Below are 19,915 nucleotides of genomic sequence, written 5' to 3'. Positions count from 1 at the left end.
CTTGGAAAGCACCCCTGGGCACTGAAACACAGCAAAAATGTTTTGCTAGCAAACATTCCAGTTGTTTCTACCTGGAATTTCAGGAGATGGCTTTTAGACCGATTCGCATTCATGAATGGGCCTGGAAATCCTATGTTTATTTTTTATTTCCCGGGGGCATTTTCAGTGGTTATGAAGCAGACCTGAAACGATAGACTGTAAACTCTGGATCTGGAAAGTGAAGCCAATGTTGAGGTGCCTGAAACCTGTATTCTCTCACATGACCAGCAGAGGGCAAAATAAAATCACTTAATTAAACGAATATTGTTCTCACTTGATTTATAACGTCAGTAAACGTTTTCTTGAAGAGTTAATGGTCTTAATCTGTAGGTTTAGGTCTTTGTCAATACAGTATGATGCTCATTGTGTAAATCATTGATCCATTAAGAGTGAAATAGACAATGAAGCATGGTATGTATTGGGCCAGGGATACCATGTTAGTTCTGGTTGCAGGTGGGCGTGCACTGTCTCCGTCTGGCTGACAAACTCACTCACTCTAAATCTACTGGTGGTTTCACAAATATTCAAAGATTGCACTGGACCAAATACCAAACCAGTGGCTGACGTCACGGCGGTTTGCTACTTGACCACAATGAGTCAGAGCAAAGAAACTTTTTTGACATATTTTAGATCAACAGTTGTAATCGGCCGATTGCTCATTTCCCTGCTGCTATGTTGTAAACCTTTCACCACAGTCTTTAAATGTTCCCATTAGAGCTGCGATAAAACTAGGCCACTAATCATTTCATATACGGGGCTTCAAAACCACTTTAAGCTCCTATACTGGCCACACTCTGCGCTCAGTCAAAACATCACCTTGTCACGCTGGTTTTCTGTGTGAATTCCTTGGCGGCATGCGTCGACTTGGAATCATGAGATGTGTTAATATTTGTGCCTGTGTGTTTGCATGTGTATCAAAGCTCTGTCGGCACATGAACAAGTTCGGCGACAGCGCTCCTTGGTAGGATTTAGGGGAAGTAACACTCAAAGCACATAAGCCTGTTATAACACATGTGTGAACACGGTGGGGTATAGCGAAGGGACACACTGAATCGTATACGTCCAACGCTCTCTCGTACCAGCACCCAGAGGTGTCGCTTATTGTATAACTGTAATCTGTAATAACTTCAAACGGCAGATAAAAAAACCAACTGCAGTCGGGCTACTGTCTGGCTACTGTTTCTAAACATGATATAAAGTTAATTCCAATGGCTCAAAGTGATATAGAGCACTGCTTTCCCAGTTTTTTCATATAAATTAAAAAAGTTCGACCATTAAAATCTTGAATTATCGCATCTCATAAATGGAAAGTAACTGCATGAACACCGATTTGAGATCTGAGGTTACACTGTACATTATGAGATGAGGCAACATACTTTTCTCTTTTTTTTTAATCCGTTATTAGATTCACTGGCCTGCTTCCCGGGACAGCGTGGAAATGTGCAAACTGGCCGGAAAAAATGCAAATGTAAGTGCAGAAAGTCTGGAAATCACCGTGTGTGGTTGTGTAGAATATACCTGTTAATTAAAGCTTTCGGTCCATCATCGCTCCTGTTCTGTTCCCTGCTCATCCAGCTGGAGTGTGCGAATTTTGTCAGGGTGCTTCACAACTACAACCGAACACACGTCTATGCCTGCGGGACCGGAGCCTTTCACCCAAACTGTGCTTTCGTTGAAGTCACCGGGCGCAGAGAGGTAAAGTACATCTAAGTGAGTGAAGCTGAGCGAGAAGTTTTGCAGGAGTTCCGGATGCGGATGAAACATTTTGCGAAAGTGTAACATTAGCGTCCCTCTCGTCTCAGGATGGTGTGTTCCAGCTGCTGCCTCGCACAGTGGAGTCTGGCAGGTTGAAGTGTCCTTTTGATCCAGTGCAGCCGTTCACCTCCGTCCTCACAGGTAACATCACACAATACTGAGCTGTGGCAGCCTTATCTCTCATGCACCAGGACTTTTACTACTGCACAGCCCTGTACACCCAGGAATAAATTATGTTTCCCTTCACGTCTCCACTCAGTCGTTTAAGCACATTTATATTCATGCTCCAACCATTTTTCTCCAGATTATTTTAGTCAAGAAAAATGCAAGCAGACATTTCACAGGCAGCAACAAATTTACTTGGCAGAGGGTTGTAAACAACATGTGTTTTTGAACCTCATCCTCATACTGTGTTTTTGCCCACTGATTCAATGGTGAGCTAATAGAAATTGGCCCCGATATGAGCAATGCAGACAGAATTTGCATTTACATTTTATGTAAAAAAAAATTTCTCTTAATTCAAGTCCAATTTACTTATTATTACTTTAATGATTGAACTGTGAAAAATCAAGCCTCAATTACAAATCTTTGTCAAGGAATCGTTGCAAATGTTATATCTATATATATATTTGGTGTGGGATTGGAATTTACTCCCTATTGCAGTATTTGAATATCCCCCATAAAATCCATATTGGTCAGGCTCTAGTTTTTGGTATTGAAATGATAGAAGCTAAATAAAAATGTGTGACATGTCCTTTCAAGTGGTTTTTCATGAGTTTGTGATTGTTTTTTCTTCTTTGACTGACCCGTCTGTTTACTCTGTGCAGATCAGTACCTGTACGCAGGCACATCTTCGGACTTCCTGGGCAAAGACACGACATTCACGCGCTCCCTTGGCCCTCCACCCGACCAGCACTACATACGCACAGACATCTCCGAGGACTACTGGATCAATGGTACACACGCGCACATGTGCACGGATCCACATTGCAGCGCCGATCGCAACTCAAAACTTTGTATTGCTTTTTCTCCAAACTTCCAGCCTCTCCGCTGACACAAAGAGCTTCTCTGTGCCTTCAGGATGGTTATTGGCATTCCAGCACAGAGGAAACAACACACGTATTCATTAAGCTGGGACCTTTATATGAATACCATAGCTGGACAGGGACCACACCTACAGGGGAATTTACAGTGTGCCACAAAGTTCACAGCCTTAGTCACACTGCCGCAAAACCACACACACACACACACACACACACACACACACACACACACACACACGATGCACAGTCATCCCTTGAGGAGGGAGTCCTCTCTCTCTGTCTTGTGTGTGTTACATCAACTGATGGGCTGTTGTGTATCACCATGGATCTAAATCCTTACACATGGTCTCCACATTTCACAACCACACAGTCAGAGATGATGTCTCTCTCTCTCTCTCTCTCTCTCTCTCTCTCTCTCTCTCTCTCTCTCTCTCTCTCCCCTCCCTCCCTCGCTCAGTGTGTGTACTGTTGTGTTGGCGCCGGACATGCAGAGAGAGAGAGAGAGAGCACATCATTTTCTTACATTGTTTCCATACTTGTGAGTCTGTGGAACATCTTTCCAGTGTGGCAGGAATAACAATGCCCTTCTGTGGAGTGTGTTAGCAGTCGAACATTAAGCTGCTCCAGTGGGGAAATCACCCTCTGGTGGCTGGCTCCGCTTCCAGGGGCTGAGCTAATGTTGATGTAATGTTGCTGCAACACTTTGGACTAGTTCCCCCTGAATCAGGACAATGATGTCAACCTGCTGTTGTCTCCTCTCCCCACACACACTACTATTTCCTACACCGTTTATAGCTTTAATGCCCTGGTAACAACACTTTATTTCAATACAGAATCATACATTGTTAATCGCTGATCATTCTTGACATATTTTGTATGTTACAATTAGTCCTGAAACCTTGATGATAACACTAAATCCTATACCTCTGCTATATAACATTTCAACTATTGTTCTATATACTGCAGTATATTTAATTATTTATTGACAAATTAAGGTTTTAAATGCAAATATATTGTCATCTTATGACATATGATACTTGCATATAATATTATAATACAAATTACACATAATATATATATATAATACGTTACGCTTACCAACACAAAGCAACCGACAGATGAAATTAGCAACGAGCTGGTGAACATGGTGGAGCATCTAACAGTTAAAGAGCAACATTTCTCTTTAAGCAGTTGGTGGAGACCAAAATAGAGCAGAAAGGAGACTGAGTAATGCTCTTACATTCAAGTCGTTCCAACTAACACAAATCCAAATGGATGTTAATGTTGCTCTATGTCCAGGCAAAGTGTTTATGTACAACTGTGCAATTAAGGTGATAATTTGTCAATGTTGTGTTTAAAGTTTATTCTGCTTCCCCTAACATTGACACTAGCAAATAATCAATTAGTACCTCTTTAAATAAGCTTATGGATGCAGGAGATTTTTCTATAAATATTTACATTGTGACACTTCCATAAGGATCTGAAACTGTTTAAACCATTGTGGACATGTGATTAGAGAAGATGTCTGAGCCTGGATTAATGTACAGCTCCAGCCTCAGCTCAGTAAACAGAAACCCAAAATAAATCAGATCTCTCTGCAGAAGTAGAGCGAGACCGTAAATAAACCTGCTCTAAGTGTAGCGTTAATGTCACTGTCATGACGGTGTAGCGTGGCAAAGCCATTACCTGACGTTTTCAACACTCTCCCCTCTCTCTCTTTTCCCCTCCGTGTCTTCAGAGGCCAGGTTTGTAGCTGCTCATCCCATTGCAGACACCTACAACCCAGATGATGACAAGATATACTTTTTCTTCCGCGAGGTGTCGTGGGAGGGCAACGACAAGAGCATCCTGACCCGAGTGGCTCGTGTGTGCAAGGTGAGATATTGCACAGGAGAGGTGAGGAGAGGGGAAGGTATTCGGAGGCGAGGAGGTGAGGTGAGGTGAGGACGTGACATATGGGCGGAAAGGCAGCAGAGGAGAGGGGAGGGAGATGGAAAAGTCCCAAACGAGAAACTAGATGTGGATCTTGCAACGAGAGAAATGGTGTTTGGAAGGTAGAACAAGAGTTGGTACAACGAAGTGGGACAAGTAAAAAAAGCAGGATGTCTCACAATGTTTTTGGTCGTCTTTTCTCCTGCATTGATCTGACTGGATAAGGATCTTTGTGTCAGCTGCTACAAAGAGACGTGTTTATGTCCCCGAGGAGCAGGTCGTGCTGAGAAATTCTTCCTTTGTAGGCGAAAGAGTCGTTGGGCGCTGATGTTAGGGGCAGTAAATCATGTTGTTAACCCCTCTGTGCTCTGCTGACACGTCAGTCAACAGTGCTGCTACGTAGATCGTCCCTGAGATCGATTCAGCTAAAATAATTCATTTTCTTATCATAATTTTCTACCTAAACCGATTTGCATGTATTCCTATTAAAGCTAGGGTTGGTAATCCTGGAAAAGCTAGCAAGCGCAGGCTACACTTTGAAAAAATACAATCGATACATCATACCTCCTTCCTCTCGTTAAGTCTACGCTCCACACACCACATGAATGTGCACTGCCTGTTGACAGCTAGGGGGCGTTATTTCCGTGACTTGCTCGCTAACCTTTGACTATCGTCTCTGCTTCAGTGGTGTGTGTCTCTCCACCTCCCCGGCTTGTACTCAGGTACACTATTCAATTATTTCAAACAGAATGAACATCAAAAACCTGTTTCAGCAAATATGATAAAATGTATTTCAGAAACGACTTACCAGCACTACCTTTATGGGGCAATATAAAAACGTATTTTAAAAAAGACCGGGATGCATGATTTATCTTCAGAGAAATGTAATTTGCATGCAAACCTCAAATTCATATCTAAACCGAACAAATGTAGCAACACAATCTCCCTTTGTGTTCAGTTGTCAGAATGCCGCGGGACATTTGAGAGGCGTATCGTGTTCCAGTGCCCATTAACTTATATTTGACAGCATGTCAAAACAACTGTAAGCTTGGATGGACACTGCACAGCTGACAGAGGGGCCGGGCCCGACTGGATTCATGATTGGGAAACTCATTTTGTGCCGTAGTGTTGCCAGCAGTCATTAAAAATGGGACCAGCCCACGCAGCAGTTTGCTGTTTGTATTCAGAGCTCTATTGCCACATTCTCGGAGAAAAGCTCTGAGAGCATTTATGACTTGAGAGTAAGCTGTAAGGCAGACTGGAAGGAGATTCCTCTGGATTACAGCCCTCTCTCGCTTTGCTTTCCCTCTCGGGGATATCTCTCTCTCTCTCTCTCTCTCTCTCTCTCTCTCTCTCTCTCTCTCTCTGTCTCTCTGTCTTCTCTCTCTGTCTTCTCTCTCTCTGTCTTCTCTTGTCCCTCTCGTTCATTATCTTTAAGTGGTTTTTTTTTCTTCCCCTCCATGTAAAAGCAATGAGAGCACTTCACTCCAATCCTCTTTGAAGATTATCCCCTTTGTGAAATCCTCATTAAGTGCTTACATTTCTTCATTTTTTTTTGGTCTCTTAAACAAAAGTGTTTTTGAGTGTGTTTAAACATAACGGTCTTTTCTATAGCACTTAGTCAGTGCTCCGACTACCTTTAATAGGGAGGTTCTGTTAAGTTTCCGATGCATCGCAAAGAGGTGAACTTGAACGCTCTCATCATAGCTCAGCCAGAGATGGCTACGTAATACAGCAGTTCATATGCTAAGTTCAAATCTGCATCATTAATCAGCTGCCTCTTGCTTTACTTTCCATAAATGTGCAGCATTTTCATTTGTTTCTCTTCTTCTTCTTTTATGTTTCTCCTTCTCTTTTTGTTTCCCTTTCTCTTTGTAATTACTCCTGACTGTCATTACACTAACAGGAAGGTCTCCTTTGTGTGAGTCGAATGAGCAGATCCATGCTAACGCTCAAGTTAGCATGTTTATTTTCCTAATTAGCGCAGGAAATCGGAGTCGGGCTGAGATTCTGTGTGTTGCCTCCGTGTGTGTGAGCCCGTTAGATAGATTTCACTCATTGATTGTGGTTAAGTACAGTGTGTAACTTTGATTGCAGTATGTCTTTCGGCCATGTTGGACAGCTGCACCGCGCTGACTACGGTTTGCTTACTCTCTGTATATGGTTGCGTTTCAGAATGACGTGGGTGGGCTGAGGAGTCTTACCAATAAATGGACCACCTTCCTCAAAGCCAGGCTCGTGTGTTCAATCCCCGGACCTGACGGAGTGGACACACACTTCGATGAGCTCCGTAAGTGACACAGGAGACGGAAAAATCTAGACCAATGAGCTGGGGTTTATCCTCCATTCTAAATGTACCAGCAGCTGAGTTTTTCTGAGGCCAGGCTAGAGTCTGTGAATAAAAATAGAGATGGAGATGCAGCTAAATCGTTTCGGTGCAGTAAAGAGTAATAAAGTCTGTGTTGCTTCCCTCTCTCTTTCTTCTAGAGGACATCTTTCTGCTCCCGACCAGAGATGACAAAAACCCCATAGTGTATGCAGTCTTCACCACCTCCAGGTAAGTTCAGTATTGATCAGTTCTTTACACATGAACTCACGTCCACAACAGGAGGAAAATCGTAGGAACATTCCGGCGAGTGATCTTGCCTCGGAAGAGCTCGCAGGAGGCAGGGCATGATGTATAAATTCAGCTGTTTTTGTTGATACACATTGACACCAGCGTTGGTCTTTATCGTGAAAAGCTCTTGAGTCTCGTCTTTCCAAGTCGACAATCTTTGTCTGCATCTTCTGCGTGTATGACACTTCATTTTTCTTTGTTTTTGTAAATGTCCGGACCTCAGTGCGTGACTGAAAGCAACTTTTATCCACCTGTGGACTCTCCCTCTAAAAGAGTTTCTTGTTGTCCCCTTCTCTTTCAGCTCCATTTTCCGTGGGTCAGCAGTGTGTGTGTACAGCATGGCGGACATAAGGGCCGCGTTCAATGGACCTTACGCCCACAAGGAGGGGCCTGACCACCGATGGATAGAATATGAGGGGAGGATACCGTATCCACGTCCTGGAACGGTGCGTTGCCGAAACTCATGACCACAGAGACAAATGGGAATCTCATAGTTTATCATTCCTAGTTGTAGATTTCTTTTCACGCATATATTAAAATCCTGAGCTTTCTTGATAATTACAACATTACTTTTTAATGATGATCACATCTACACCTGATATGTCTTGCGTCATTGAGGCTAAAAAGGGGAATGGGCAGGGGGCTGGGTGGTGTGGGCGTGTTTATAGAAGAGTGGAGGGAGCAGGAGTTTCACAGATGTTCCGGATTATTTTAGCCTCCTGCAGTATTTTATGCAACCACCAGAGGGAGACGAGTAACTGTAAATCAGTAAAGAGAACCTCTCAATGGAAAAGAAAACATTAGAATTATCTTGTTTTTTTGCCTTCAGTGTCCCAGCAAAACATATGATCCGAGGATCAAGACCACTAAAGACTTCCCAGATGAGGTCGTCAGTTTCATCCGGTTCCACCCTCTGATGTATAAGGCCGTCCACCCTCTGACCGGACGGCCCGTGTTCACACGTGTCCGAGTGGACTACACCCTGACCAAGGTTGTGGTGGACAGAGTTTCAGCAGAGGATGGACATTATGAGGTCATGTTCCTGGGAACAGGTGAGTCACAGACACACACAGACACACACACACACACACACACACACACACACACACACACACACACACACACACACACACACACACACACACACACACCAACTCCAAGTTGTCTATTGCGTTTATATATCTCACCACCAGAGGGCACTAGATAACAATCCTGCCAATCGGGTCCTCAGCCTGAAGCAGGTTTTGCTGTTGCTCTTATTGAATAAATGTAAAGTTGCTCTTGGATCCAGTGTCTTATGTCAAATCTTAGCACTGACTCACTCTTGTACCTTTTATCATGTTCTCTATAACAAACTTAAATCTTAAAAACGGTCTTAACATTTTTTTCTTATTGGCTGATAGAAGAAAGTGATTAAAAGTATTGATACCTCACTGATTTACATTATTCACATCTTTCACATGTCTCACTCTCTGCGTCATAGATGCCGGCTCAGTTCTGAAGGTGGTGAGCATCACTCAGGACAACTGGTCAACAGAGGAAGTCGTGCTCGAAGAACTTCAAGTTTTCCAGGTTTTCTGAACTAACACATCTTAACACACACAAATCCACAAACTCTGCAACGCCCAAGGATTTTTCTGAGCGATTGTTTTTCCATGTACAGTCCTGCAGCAGTGTATGTTTATTGAGGTTTTAAAGTGGTTTTAAAGTTTATTTGTTAAACTTTTTGCAGGTTCCCACTCCCATCCTGAGTATGAAGATGTCTTCTAAACAGGTCCGGTCTCATTTTCATCCATGTTCCTCCAATGCTCTTTACTATTTCTGCATGTCCCCTCGGCTCTATGCCCTTATGTGCACATGCCTGATGTGGCACACTGACGTACAGTTTTTAATCCCCAAATCGGTCCTGTATCGCCTTTACCTCTCTCTCTCTCTTAAGACTTCACTGTTTCTTGCTAGCCCCCCCCCCTCATTATCTGAGGGTCAGTGGTGTCAGTAGACGCTTCAAGCCCAATCACATCCTCCATTAATCTCCAGCAGTGTTTGACCTGTGTGTGTGTGTGTGTGTTTGTGTGTGTGCCGGTTAGTGTTTTCAGTGGTTCTAGATTCTAGAGTCACAATTTGCAAAAACTGATCACTTTCAGGCGTCTCTTGATATTTCTTCGAATACTTTTGCATATAAATAAATAAATAACAATAATTAGTTTTTATATCTTTGCCTGTCTTCTATCGTTACCTTCCCTAAAGAGGATCGCAATGTGTTTTTCTTTACTACAGCAAAAGCTCTACGTGGGTTCAAGCGAGGGGCTCGCTCAGGTTTCTCTCAGTAGATGTCACCTGTATGGTCAAGCCTGCGCTGAGTGCTGCCTGGCACGAGATCCCTACTGTGCCTGGGACGGACGCACATGCTCCCGATACATCCCTACATCTAAGAGGTACTGTACACACACAACACTATATTCCTTTATTTCATATAGGAATATACAATCTGTATATAGATATTCTTAGGGTCCCCTATAGAACAATCCTTTTGATGGACATGCTTACCACATACTTAATGCTTTAACCAGAAAGACCAAAGTCAGACATACTAGCCAATACAATATTAATAATAATTTAAAACCATGCATCATTAAATTAGTAAATGTTATTTTTAAAATGTACAATATTAATACCATGCCCACCCAATATAGAGTTTTATGAGCTGTACACAGCTTCAAATCTTCTGCTTTACCACTGCAAGTCACACATTTTACACAAATAGCATCAAATCAAATCAAAGGACATCAAAGCACATAGCTTGAGAAGTTAAAAAAATAAAAATATACCAATATTGACCTGGATATAAACATGTGAACACAATGCAACTTTTCAATTTACTCACTCTGTCAGATACATAGAAACACAAGTGTGTCCGTGCCATGAGGATTTTGAAATATTTTGATATGCTCTCGTATTATTTGTAGCAATAAACTTGGACAAAAACGCTTTCAACTGACCCTTTGTTGCCCCACTTCTCTGTGTGTGTGTTTTCCCATGGCTGTCTCTTTATTCTGGGCCTGTCAGAGGGAGTTCACAGCTTCTGCAGTTTGTTGGTGTTTTATATTTTCTCTTCACCTCTTCTGCACTTTTTTACCAGATGGTGCCTTTTTCTGCAGTACACTAGCAGAAGTGGATCTGGACTCACCCTAAAGGCATCGTGCTCTTTAGGCCTCGCACATAGAACTTTAAAAATAAAACGCTGATTGTCACCAGTAATCGGAGGTCATCTTAAATCCAGACAAACGAGCTGCAAAAGCTTTGTTTTTTAGGTTGAGTTGTTGGTATTTGCAGCGCATGTGTTGTCAGAATGATTAATTTGCCCGTATTTTGTCTTTTAGCTTGTGTTTTCTTAAGTTGCAGTGCGTTCAGCTCCCTCGGCCACCAAATAAATCACATTTTAAGCGGTTGTGAAACATTATTGCCAGAAGTAAAAGTGAGACAAATTCTTCAAATGCTCACCTGTTTGTTTTCTATTACATGCACACGTACGCGAGGTATCCTAGATCTTTGTTAGCAACTTTACGCAACTCATTTTATATCTAAATGTGGATTTTTTAATTTTGTGAAACTGTTATACTGTGCAGGAAAGTATTATATGGTACAAGGCTGATGTGTTCAGTTTTCTGTGCTTTGCCACTTTGAGTTTATAGATTAAAATACAGTCATATTTAAAAAAACAATTTTTCATGTGTCTGTTCTGCAGGCGAGCCAGGAGACAGGACATCAAACATGGCGACCCTGCCAGTCAGTGCTGGGACACAGAAGACAGTATGTGGACTGTTCTCTTAAAATGTCATCCTATACCGTATCTCTCTTTCTTCTTTGTCAACAGATAAATTAATTAGCGCTTCGTGGAAACCTGCATGACTTCGCCCTTTTATTAGAACCCCACACACGACTCTTGGTTCATTAACACTCAATGTTTTCTTTAGGTCTTGGTGGAGGACACGTGCAGGAGAAGCTTCTCTTCGGGGTGCAAAGCAACTCCACATTCCTGGAGTGTATCCCCAAATCCCAGCAGGCCCAGATCCGGTGGTACGTCCAGAGACCTGGATCCGAACGCAGGGAGGAGGTGAGTGAGTGCACGCATGGACGCGCATGTACACACGCATCACCCAAACACCGACACAAATCATTGTCACCCTCCTGTTTCTTGTTTTTGCTTTGCCTCACTTTACTGTACCTGAGGGGTCACATTTTTGTGATACCAGGTCAGAAAGCAGGGGAGTTTCTTGCATAAGCCCTTCAAAGCTTCCTTAGTGACTCCTGAGCGTTGAACCCGTTCACCACTGTTTGTGTCGCAAATCACTTCGCTGCAGATCCTGCTTATCCTGGGGAAGATAAAAAGCAATGCACATGGATCATGGCGATACCACTCACAGCTCATATGCAGTGTTGAATACCCCAAAGTCACATACGTTATGGAATTATAGCTAATAAGGGAGCAACTCAGGGCCTGGCTGATTCCCGGAATAAAGTCATTATAGTTGTTTATGAGCATCGAGGGCTTTTGGAAATTTGCTGCACATTCTCGGTTTCTGAGGAGGGTGAGGGATGACTTAAACCAGACACATCCGAGGAGATGGCGATGGGACGTCATCTGTCTCCAGTGACAAATTGAAAAACTGAAAAAAAAGAAGATTAGAGTTACACCTTACCCTGCATTCAAACTTTGTTTTTCATTTCTTACTCATTTCTTACTGAGTGGCCTAAGTAGTCATGCTGGAATGCAACTGCTTGTCTTTGTTGGACACCACTTATTTATTCAAAGTAAGTACACACAGAGCTTGTGTAATATGCTGTACGAATCTTAAACTAAAACTAGGACAAAAACAATTAAAAAACTCAAACAATGACTAGTTGGTGATTTGGTAGAATTCAACATGTTTACATAAACTTTAGGCATTTTAGGGCTACTTGACATTGTACACTGCACGTGTCTGCAATTGGGAAAAACATCAGGCTCCCCAGGCTTGGACATTAAATATTAAGTACCAGTTGGGTTCGGGTCGGACTTGATTCGTTTTCTCTCGGACTGAGCAGTTTCGTGCATGATGACACATGCCCTGGGTTTGAGTTGGACGTTGGACAAATGTTGTAGTGGACATAATGTTAACATGAGTCATAGTAAAATTAAGCCCTGTAAGATGAACCGTCTATTCTATCACCATCTCCTGGAAACAATCACGTAATCTGAGTAATGTCTTATTCAGATTAAGGTAGTTGGAATATTTCTATCCATGTAAAACATAGTTATCGATACTAACACCTGAGTTAGTGAACAACTAGGTAGTGAATCCAAATCTTATCTTGGTACAAGCTTAGTATTTGTTTGACTAATTGTGTTTTGCAAAGGATGAAAGTAACTTTACGCACGGTTCCTGGGAGAGAGGATGGCGTGCAGAGAGAAGTGTGCGAGAGCTAATGTGTTTATATTGAAGGTGTGGAGAGAAACTCGTTGACGATGACACTTGTCTCCTGAAGAAGACAACCGAGACCTGCTTACTCAGCACCCAGGTGCCCTTCCCTGCGCTATCCAAACACTCAAAGCTTCCTGCGGCCATTGTGAGCGTCCCGATCACCACTCCTCCTTCTCTCTCTGCTTCCCACTGCACTTATTTACTCCCACAAATGGCCGCCTGTCCCCGCTCTCAGGGGTGAATGTAAACACATTGACAGGTGCAGAGGCCACTAAAGACCCATGTGGTCCTTTATAGGCCCGCGCAGCAGAAAGCCCCGTGTTTTTTAGTTTGGTGTGGGGATGTGTGTGTGTGTGTGTGTGTGTGTGTGTGTGTGTGTGTGTGTGTGTGTGTGTGTGTGTGTGTGTGTGTGTGTGTGTGTGTGTGTGTGTGTGTGTGTGTGTGTGTGTGTGTGTGTGTTTCTTTATGATCCCCTACAGCGGAAATCATAACAGAGCGCTCCCTAGGGACGGCCATGTGTTCTGAGGTAATGAAGACAATGGGGTGTTTTCTGTGTTTGTGTGTGTAGGCATGCGATGCAATGTGACCTATTGTACTCTAGACAAAGTGATGAGGGAGTGAGTGCAGGAGGTCTTCCTCCCACAGGATTGTCATGTGATAGGCAGGGAAACTTTAATTAAAAAAAAAAATATATATATATATATATAAACAACATAAAGGATTAATGTTAACAGTTAAAGTTCAGGGATTTTAATAAGAACAACATGTCCAGGAGTCATTTTTAGGTGACTCATTGTCTGCCAATGAAAAAGTAGAGAGAGCTCCCACCTGGACCTACTGGCAGCATCAAGCTTATGACTGTTTTTAGTCATCATCTTTCTGATGTATTCATTCAGACAAAGGCTTTGTAGCAAAGTATAAAAGTTGTAAAAGTTTGTCAGACTGAATGATGATGTGTAGTCTAACGTCCTTATATCATGGCTGAAGCCTTAAAAACCCCTGATGGCTCGTTATGATTCATGGTGAATATATTCAAATGAGAGAATGAGAGGATGCAGCTTTATAGTACAAGAAACTTTGCATTGAATGGATGAACGAATAAATAATTAAATAAATGAACATAATTCTGTGGCCCGGCAGCCAGTGAACATTACGGATGTTTGAATACCCAAGACAAAGGGGAACTGCAACACAAAAAATGTTTTTAAGTAATTATACGTGGATAAAAGATGAATTGTTCCTTGTAATTCTTTCATAAATTAACATTCAATTAACATTTCAGGACACAAATAAGTCATTTTTAAACTCTGTTAATATTGTGAGATTCTTTTGTGATCCTAGAAGTAGTGTAAGTCAAATTTTTCTCCGTTTGCCTCTTAGCCATGCGGAGCAACATCTCCTTGTTTGTGTATTTTGGCTGATGGAAGTTGTGTTTGCGTCCTTGTTGCTTTAAGAATGCTCCAGTTTTCCTTGTAATCGAGGCTGTTTGATCATTTCCTCGCCTCTATAGTCCAACATGACTTCACTGTCACTTTTTTTCTTTTCAGTTATAGTTCTGGCTTGTAGTGTTGTTTTCCCCTCTCCTCGCCACCCACTGTTAATGCTGTGTTTACCGGCAGCTGTGTCAAGCACAAAAACACTTCAGCCCAAATACTTGCATCGTATGAACTGGTCCCTCTGTTCATTTAGCTGTTTTGGGGGATTCAACGTTTTATCTACCTGCTCTCACAGCTGGGCGGGTGATATCGGAGCGGTTGATGTCGGAAGTGTCTGGCTCATTTCAACCTCTCACTCCCCCGTGCTTCTTCCCCCCCCGTTTCCCCCTGTCTGTCATCCCATCTCCTCTCCTGTCCTTCACCCCCCTCCTCACCAGCGCCACCTTAATCTCTCCTCACTTCCTGCCCTCACACTCCTCACTCTGTCCGCTTTGTTTGCTCATACTTTTCTACGCCGCCTCCGTGACTTCCCACAGTCTCTTCCCTTCAATGTTTCTCTCCCCTCGCTCGCCGCACGCCGCCTCCCGATGGGTTCTTGAAAGAGGAGTCCTCGGCGACCAGCTGCTCACAGCACCTGCAGCTTACTCAAATACGAATCTCCACATACGCACACACTCCCCCCCCTCTTATCCCGTTGTAAAAATCAGCTAATAAAGATGTGTGTGTGTGTGTGTGTGTGTGTGTGTGTGTGTGTGTGTGTGTGTGTGTGTGTGTGTGTGTGTGTGTGTGTGTGTGTGTGTGTGTGTGTGTGTGTGTGTGTGTGTGTGTGTGACTTCACCTCCTGGAGCCTGGAATCTTGGCCAATTAGAAAATTAGTAATAAGAAAAGCATGGATGATGCATGGCCTTCCGGAAAACTTGTGGTGACATAGGCACAGCAAGCACCTACTCACAGTTGTGATTCTTTCAAGAAACCATTTAAGTTCACATTACTCCAGGTGCATGCTCGCTCATATACGTACAAAAATGGATCAAAGCGTCAGAGCCCACTGCATTGCTGTTATTTAAGATTCGGGTTCGGGATCGATGGCTTAATCAGATGCCCAGGTTCACACAGACACACGCCCACGCAGACACTCAGACAGACAGACAATCTGGGTGAGTTAAAATGTTTGACATTGCTGTTTAGTCACAGTCGCCTCTCTTTTGGATGACATAGTTGAGACAGCTTCACATGAACACAAACAAACACATTGATACTGACTGAAAGATGATTTTTTTTTACCCTGTGACAAATATTTGATTTTACATTTTCATAATATTTCCCAATGTCCTCAAACAAGAATGTGATAGAAGACAAACTATTGAGTCTAATGTGAGAAAGGGTCACGGTGCAAAGAGGCCTGTCTTCTGCCGGGACAACACATCATCACTGTCAGACCTGGAAAGCACCACAGAGCTTTACACACACACACACACCCACAGGCACAGATACACACATATACAGATGCTTTTGTGTCGAAGAAAATGGGAAAACAAAGCCACAAAACACACACATGGTTGGCCACATTAAGTTCACACCTCGGCCTCTTTCTGTAGCCGTCTTATCAGTTGCACCTTCTGGCGGTTGGAGCAGGGTTGTGTGTGGTATGCTTTTGAAGCATCCACACATGCAGGGACACACACGTACGCCCACCCTGGACACACACATTCTGGTGCTCTTTGACTGTCTTCTGAACACAGCTGTGTTGTTTTAGGTCCTGACAGCGGCCGTGCCACCAGATGAATCACGGTGGACTGTAAACATTTAGCACACTACTTACCCCTTGCACCTTTACAACAAGCACATGGAATCACGCACACAGACACACATACACACACACGCAAACAGATTTCATCTTTGGAGATTGCATCGACTTCCGTTCATTGTGAATAGAGATGGAAATGTCCTCACTCCGACGGTCTAAAGCTCAAATCCTCACACACACAGACACACACCATTATCTGAAAACCTTTCTTTGTCTTTGCTGACACTCATCATGCATCTAAAACTCTCTCCACACCACATGATGACCTCTCACCAACAAGCTGTGGGTGACACTCACCACACCCAAGTCAATATGCTTCCTGTTTCAGGGTCATTACCAGGTTTAATGCAGCTTGGGCACAAATCAGGCATGAAGATGTGTGTGTGTAAACAGGGTGGGAGGTGTCGAGCGTGGGTTTGTAACGTGCGGATACAGAGACACGAAATGTCTTATTTTGTAGTAAATCTTTTTTGTGTTGTGCACTAGCTGGTGAACCACACCTGCAGACAGCTGTGGGAAAATGACCTTACTCTATGCTCTTTCCATCCTCCAGGTCAGGTTGGATGATCGTGTCGTTCACACCGATCGAGGCCTTCTGATTCGCTCCCTCCACGCCTCTGACGCCGGTGTGTACATGTGCGTAGCTCAGGAGCACACGCACTTCGCCCACACACTTCTCCGTCTCACGCTGCAACTCGTTACACACGGCCACCTGGACGGAAAGCCCAAGCCCGGCGAGGACCCCGGGGTGGAGCCGCGACACGGCGGAGAGACCCGTCAGCGGTACAAAGACTACCTGCGGGTGATGAGCTCTCCCTTCGGCACTCTCGAGGAGTACTGCGACTCGCTGTGGCTGGAGAAGAGGCCGTCGAGGGCGCGGGGACGGGGCCCGGGAGCTGCCAAGTGGAAGCACATCCAGGAAATGAAGAAGAGCAGGAACAGGAGACACAACAGGGAGAGGGAGGAAGGGGGAGGACGAGGCAGGAGGGTGAGGACAGCAGAATAATGAGGGATGAGGTAAAACATACAAAAAAAATCAGGATTAGTTGTGTATGCTCCCCAGACGTGACAGAACTGTAAAGTTGACAAATTGACAAATCTGCGGGCAAGCAAAAACTAACCCAGGGTTACTCAGTGGCACGGAAGACTAATGCTGAAATAGTTCCGAATGAATATATTAATTTCAACTAGCAATTTAACGTAGTGTTATTGTGAGAGTAGGTCATTTCTTCAGGTGTTAACTGTGTAGGAACATTTCAGTTGTTTCAGAGGAAAATCTCTGTAGTAGTGTAAAAGGAATAAGAGTTTGTTAATGGCGATGACAATGCATTCATGTTGAATGACTGTAAATATTTGTATAACATGTACAGGAGATACGGCGCGCTCATTTTAGTGTAATCTGTATAACGTTAATAATAATCCTGTTTTATGTTTTGGCTGAAACAAATAACATATTTTTGTACAAACTTTTAACATAAGTACTGTAGGTTCAATAGATGTTCTCGCTGTTTCTGTTTTTTCCAGGTATTTAAATGAACTTGTTGTGGGGGGCTGTTGTTTTCTGGATTCTTGCTCGCTTCAATTCTGCGAAGAGACAAAAATCAGTGTGCAGGAAATCTATTATAGGTGCAGTCTCATGTAGCAGACAGGTTGAGATTGGCTCCGGGGCAGTTCAGCTGAGCCTCTCCTGATACAGCAGCACCAGGACGCCGTATGCAGATGTCATAATGATGCAGGGGCAGCTGCTCTCCTGTTTAATGGAAGTCAGTGTCTGAAAGAGAGACAGGGGGGGGGAAGAGAGAGGATGTCTTTCGGGTAAGCCATAGGACAGCATGTGAGCCAGCTACGTGAGTTACAGGTTTCCTAGAATGAGCTGGTGAAGCTCTAAAGACAGACATCAGTGGCATGAAAGGGAGGCATTATACAAGCTAATGTGCACGACCTGAAAAATACTGCATAGTTAGACTTATACAGTAATGTAGATACTATCATAGAGTGCAGGGATCTGATGCTGATAGGAACATGACAGGGATCGTTCTGTGCCTGATGTTATCAAAGTCATGGGAGTTCCTCAGTTTTAACTGACTTAATAGTTACTATCGTCTTTAATTCGATTTTGGACGAGCTGCTCAAATACTGCAGGTGACACAGTGAGAGACTTGTACACCAAGCTGATGTATGAGATATTCAACACTTTATATAACTTTCTATATTTCTGATTCTATTATTGTCTCGTGTGTCTGTGTCAACACACATGATTGGTGTGTCTTTGGTGAAATGATTGGCAGAGGAACTTTGAATTTAACATGTTTACTTGCCCTTTACACTCATACAGACTGTACACACGCACAACATTCAAGTCTCCCAGTTTGTCTCTTTCTCCTCAGTGATTTCTTGTAACAAAGACAATAAATATTTCAAACACTTCCTCCTCGTCTATAGTTTATTTATCAGTCGGCTACTAAGAACAAACATCTCCCCAAAAATGGAAACAGTGAAGGGACTGGGAGAAGCGAAGAGAACAGGCTTTAAAACAGAGTTCAATGATAAAAATAAAAAAACAAGCACGTAAACACACTTTTGTACATTATAATCATAATTCATATATTTTTTAGAAGCAAAAGCTGCTTTTTTATAATCTTCTGTGCTGCTTCCTGTGTGGTTGCTTATTCCACTGATTCTTCTATCATGATTTTGCAAACAAAGGGGAGAGAAAAGTGATCAAACTGACAGGAGATTGAGAGACTTCTCTGCTGTGTATCCTGCAGAGATCCTGTATATATATATATATGTTTGTCCCATTGCAGCACTGTGTTGCAATGCAAAGGTTATATGAGAGGAAGACAGGACCGATTGACTTTCCAGTGTTGTTTGTTTGAATTTGAACGGTGCCAACAGCAAGTCAGTGACGTTAGAATATTACAAATGATTCTGCCTCCGGCGATCTCATGTTAACATGTCTGCTCTGATGTAACTGCCCTTTCCTGCATAAAAGATCTCTTGTCTGATGTTATCTCTCCTCGTAGGACGCTCCGCACAGCGTGTACAGAGTTGTGCGTCAGGCTGCTGCTCAGTACACTGCCTGTGCACACGGTTAACTTGACCTTCTCATTTGGCCAGAAGAGGAACCTATGAGTGAAGACGACTTGCTGCGATAGACAGGCAGACAGAAGCAGCGGGGGGGTTGAGCAAGAAAACAGAATCCAGGGAGAGGTTTTGCGGAAGGAAGTGCTTAACTTGACGTGATCGGTGTAATGAGTGAGGACTCCTGTTGTGGCCTCACTCGCACACAAAAGCACATCAGGCAGACATTTGTAGAAAGGGCTTCCCTGTGTCCAGTGACCCACATGGACAGCTCGTACCACCATCAGGTACAGTGCACGGGACTGGAGTTCAACCACTGTTTGGCAAAGGTTGGATTAAAGAAGAAAGAAAATTGTTCATGGTCAAATTGGCTAATTTAGAAAGGGTTTAAAAGTGGTTTATTTTATTTTATTGAACATAAGAAATGTATCATTTAATTACGGTAACAATTTATTATAAAGTCAAAGAGTTTAGTTGTTTTTTTTGGAATGAAGCGCCAATAACAAAAAAAAGTAGATACAAGAAAGAAGAACTATGAGAAAATAGTACTATATATATACTTATATCCCATAAACCATGAGATTATGGTTATTCTCTTCACAGATTGAACATTAGGTTATAGATTATTAATTAACCATCAACTTTTATACAACAACATGTTTTAAATCATTGCTTTATTTTTCTGTAATGTTTCCTCTTTGGATACAACAGAAGAATTTGTTTCTACTTCAGTGAATCAG

At 43.0% G+C, this 19,915-nt stretch overlaps 1 protein-coding gene and 1 long non-coding RNA gene across 5 annotated transcripts in view; one reads left to right on the top strand and one right to left on the bottom strand.

Annotated features, from left to right (window-relative positions):
- Nucleotides 1-18,518, top strand: part of sema3d (sema domain, immunoglobulin domain (Ig), short basic domain, secreted, (semaphorin) 3D) — a 31,001-nt gene extending 12,483 nt beyond the window's left edge. For all 4 annotated transcript variants that reach the window (XM_035157228.2, XM_035157227.2, XM_035157229.2 and 1 more), the window contains exons 4-18: nucleotides 1,445-1,507; nucleotides 1,615-1,734; nucleotides 1,842-1,935; nucleotides 2,622-2,750; nucleotides 4,576-4,712; nucleotides 6,945-7,059; nucleotides 7,257-7,326; nucleotides 7,688-7,832; nucleotides 8,216-8,438; nucleotides 8,870-8,958; nucleotides 9,119-9,160; nucleotides 9,664-9,821; nucleotides 11,132-11,196; nucleotides 11,361-11,500; nucleotides 16,645-18,518. In XM_035157228.2, coding sequence (XP_035013119.2) covers nucleotides 1,445-1,507; nucleotides 1,615-1,734; nucleotides 1,842-1,935; nucleotides 2,622-2,750; nucleotides 4,576-4,712; nucleotides 6,945-7,059; nucleotides 7,257-7,326; nucleotides 7,688-7,832; nucleotides 8,216-8,438; nucleotides 8,870-8,958; nucleotides 9,119-9,160; nucleotides 9,664-9,821; nucleotides 11,132-11,196; nucleotides 11,361-11,500; nucleotides 16,645-17,097 — 2,043 coding nt within the window. In that variant the 3' untranslated portion in view covers nucleotides 17,098-18,518. The remainder of the gene's footprint in view (nucleotides 1-1,444; nucleotides 1,508-1,614; nucleotides 1,735-1,841; nucleotides 1,936-2,621; nucleotides 2,751-4,575; nucleotides 4,713-6,944; nucleotides 7,060-7,256; nucleotides 7,327-7,687; nucleotides 7,833-8,215; nucleotides 8,439-8,869; nucleotides 8,959-9,118; nucleotides 9,161-9,663; nucleotides 9,822-11,131; nucleotides 11,197-11,360; nucleotides 11,501-16,644) is intronic.
- LOC118109821 lies at nucleotides 11,495-16,759 on the bottom strand. The gene is made up of 3 exons (XR_004696856.2): nucleotides 16,622-16,759; nucleotides 11,847-12,053; nucleotides 11,495-11,759 (listed from the first exon to the last, which is right to left on the bottom strand). It is a non-coding gene; the product is annotated as an uncharacterized LOC118109821 (long non-coding RNA).
- Nucleotides 18,519-19,915: the final 1,397 nt, after the last annotated feature.

Source organism: Hippoglossus stenolepis, chromosome 5, assembly GCF_022539355.2.
Source record: "Hippoglossus stenolepis isolate QCI-W04-F060 chromosome 5, HSTE1.2, whole genome shotgun sequence".
NCBI lineage: Eukaryota > Metazoa > Chordata > Actinopteri > Pleuronectiformes > Pleuronectidae > Hippoglossus > Hippoglossus stenolepis.
The sequence above is the reverse complement of the archived record's forward strand: the minus strand, read 5'-3'. Positions and strand labels throughout refer to the sequence as shown.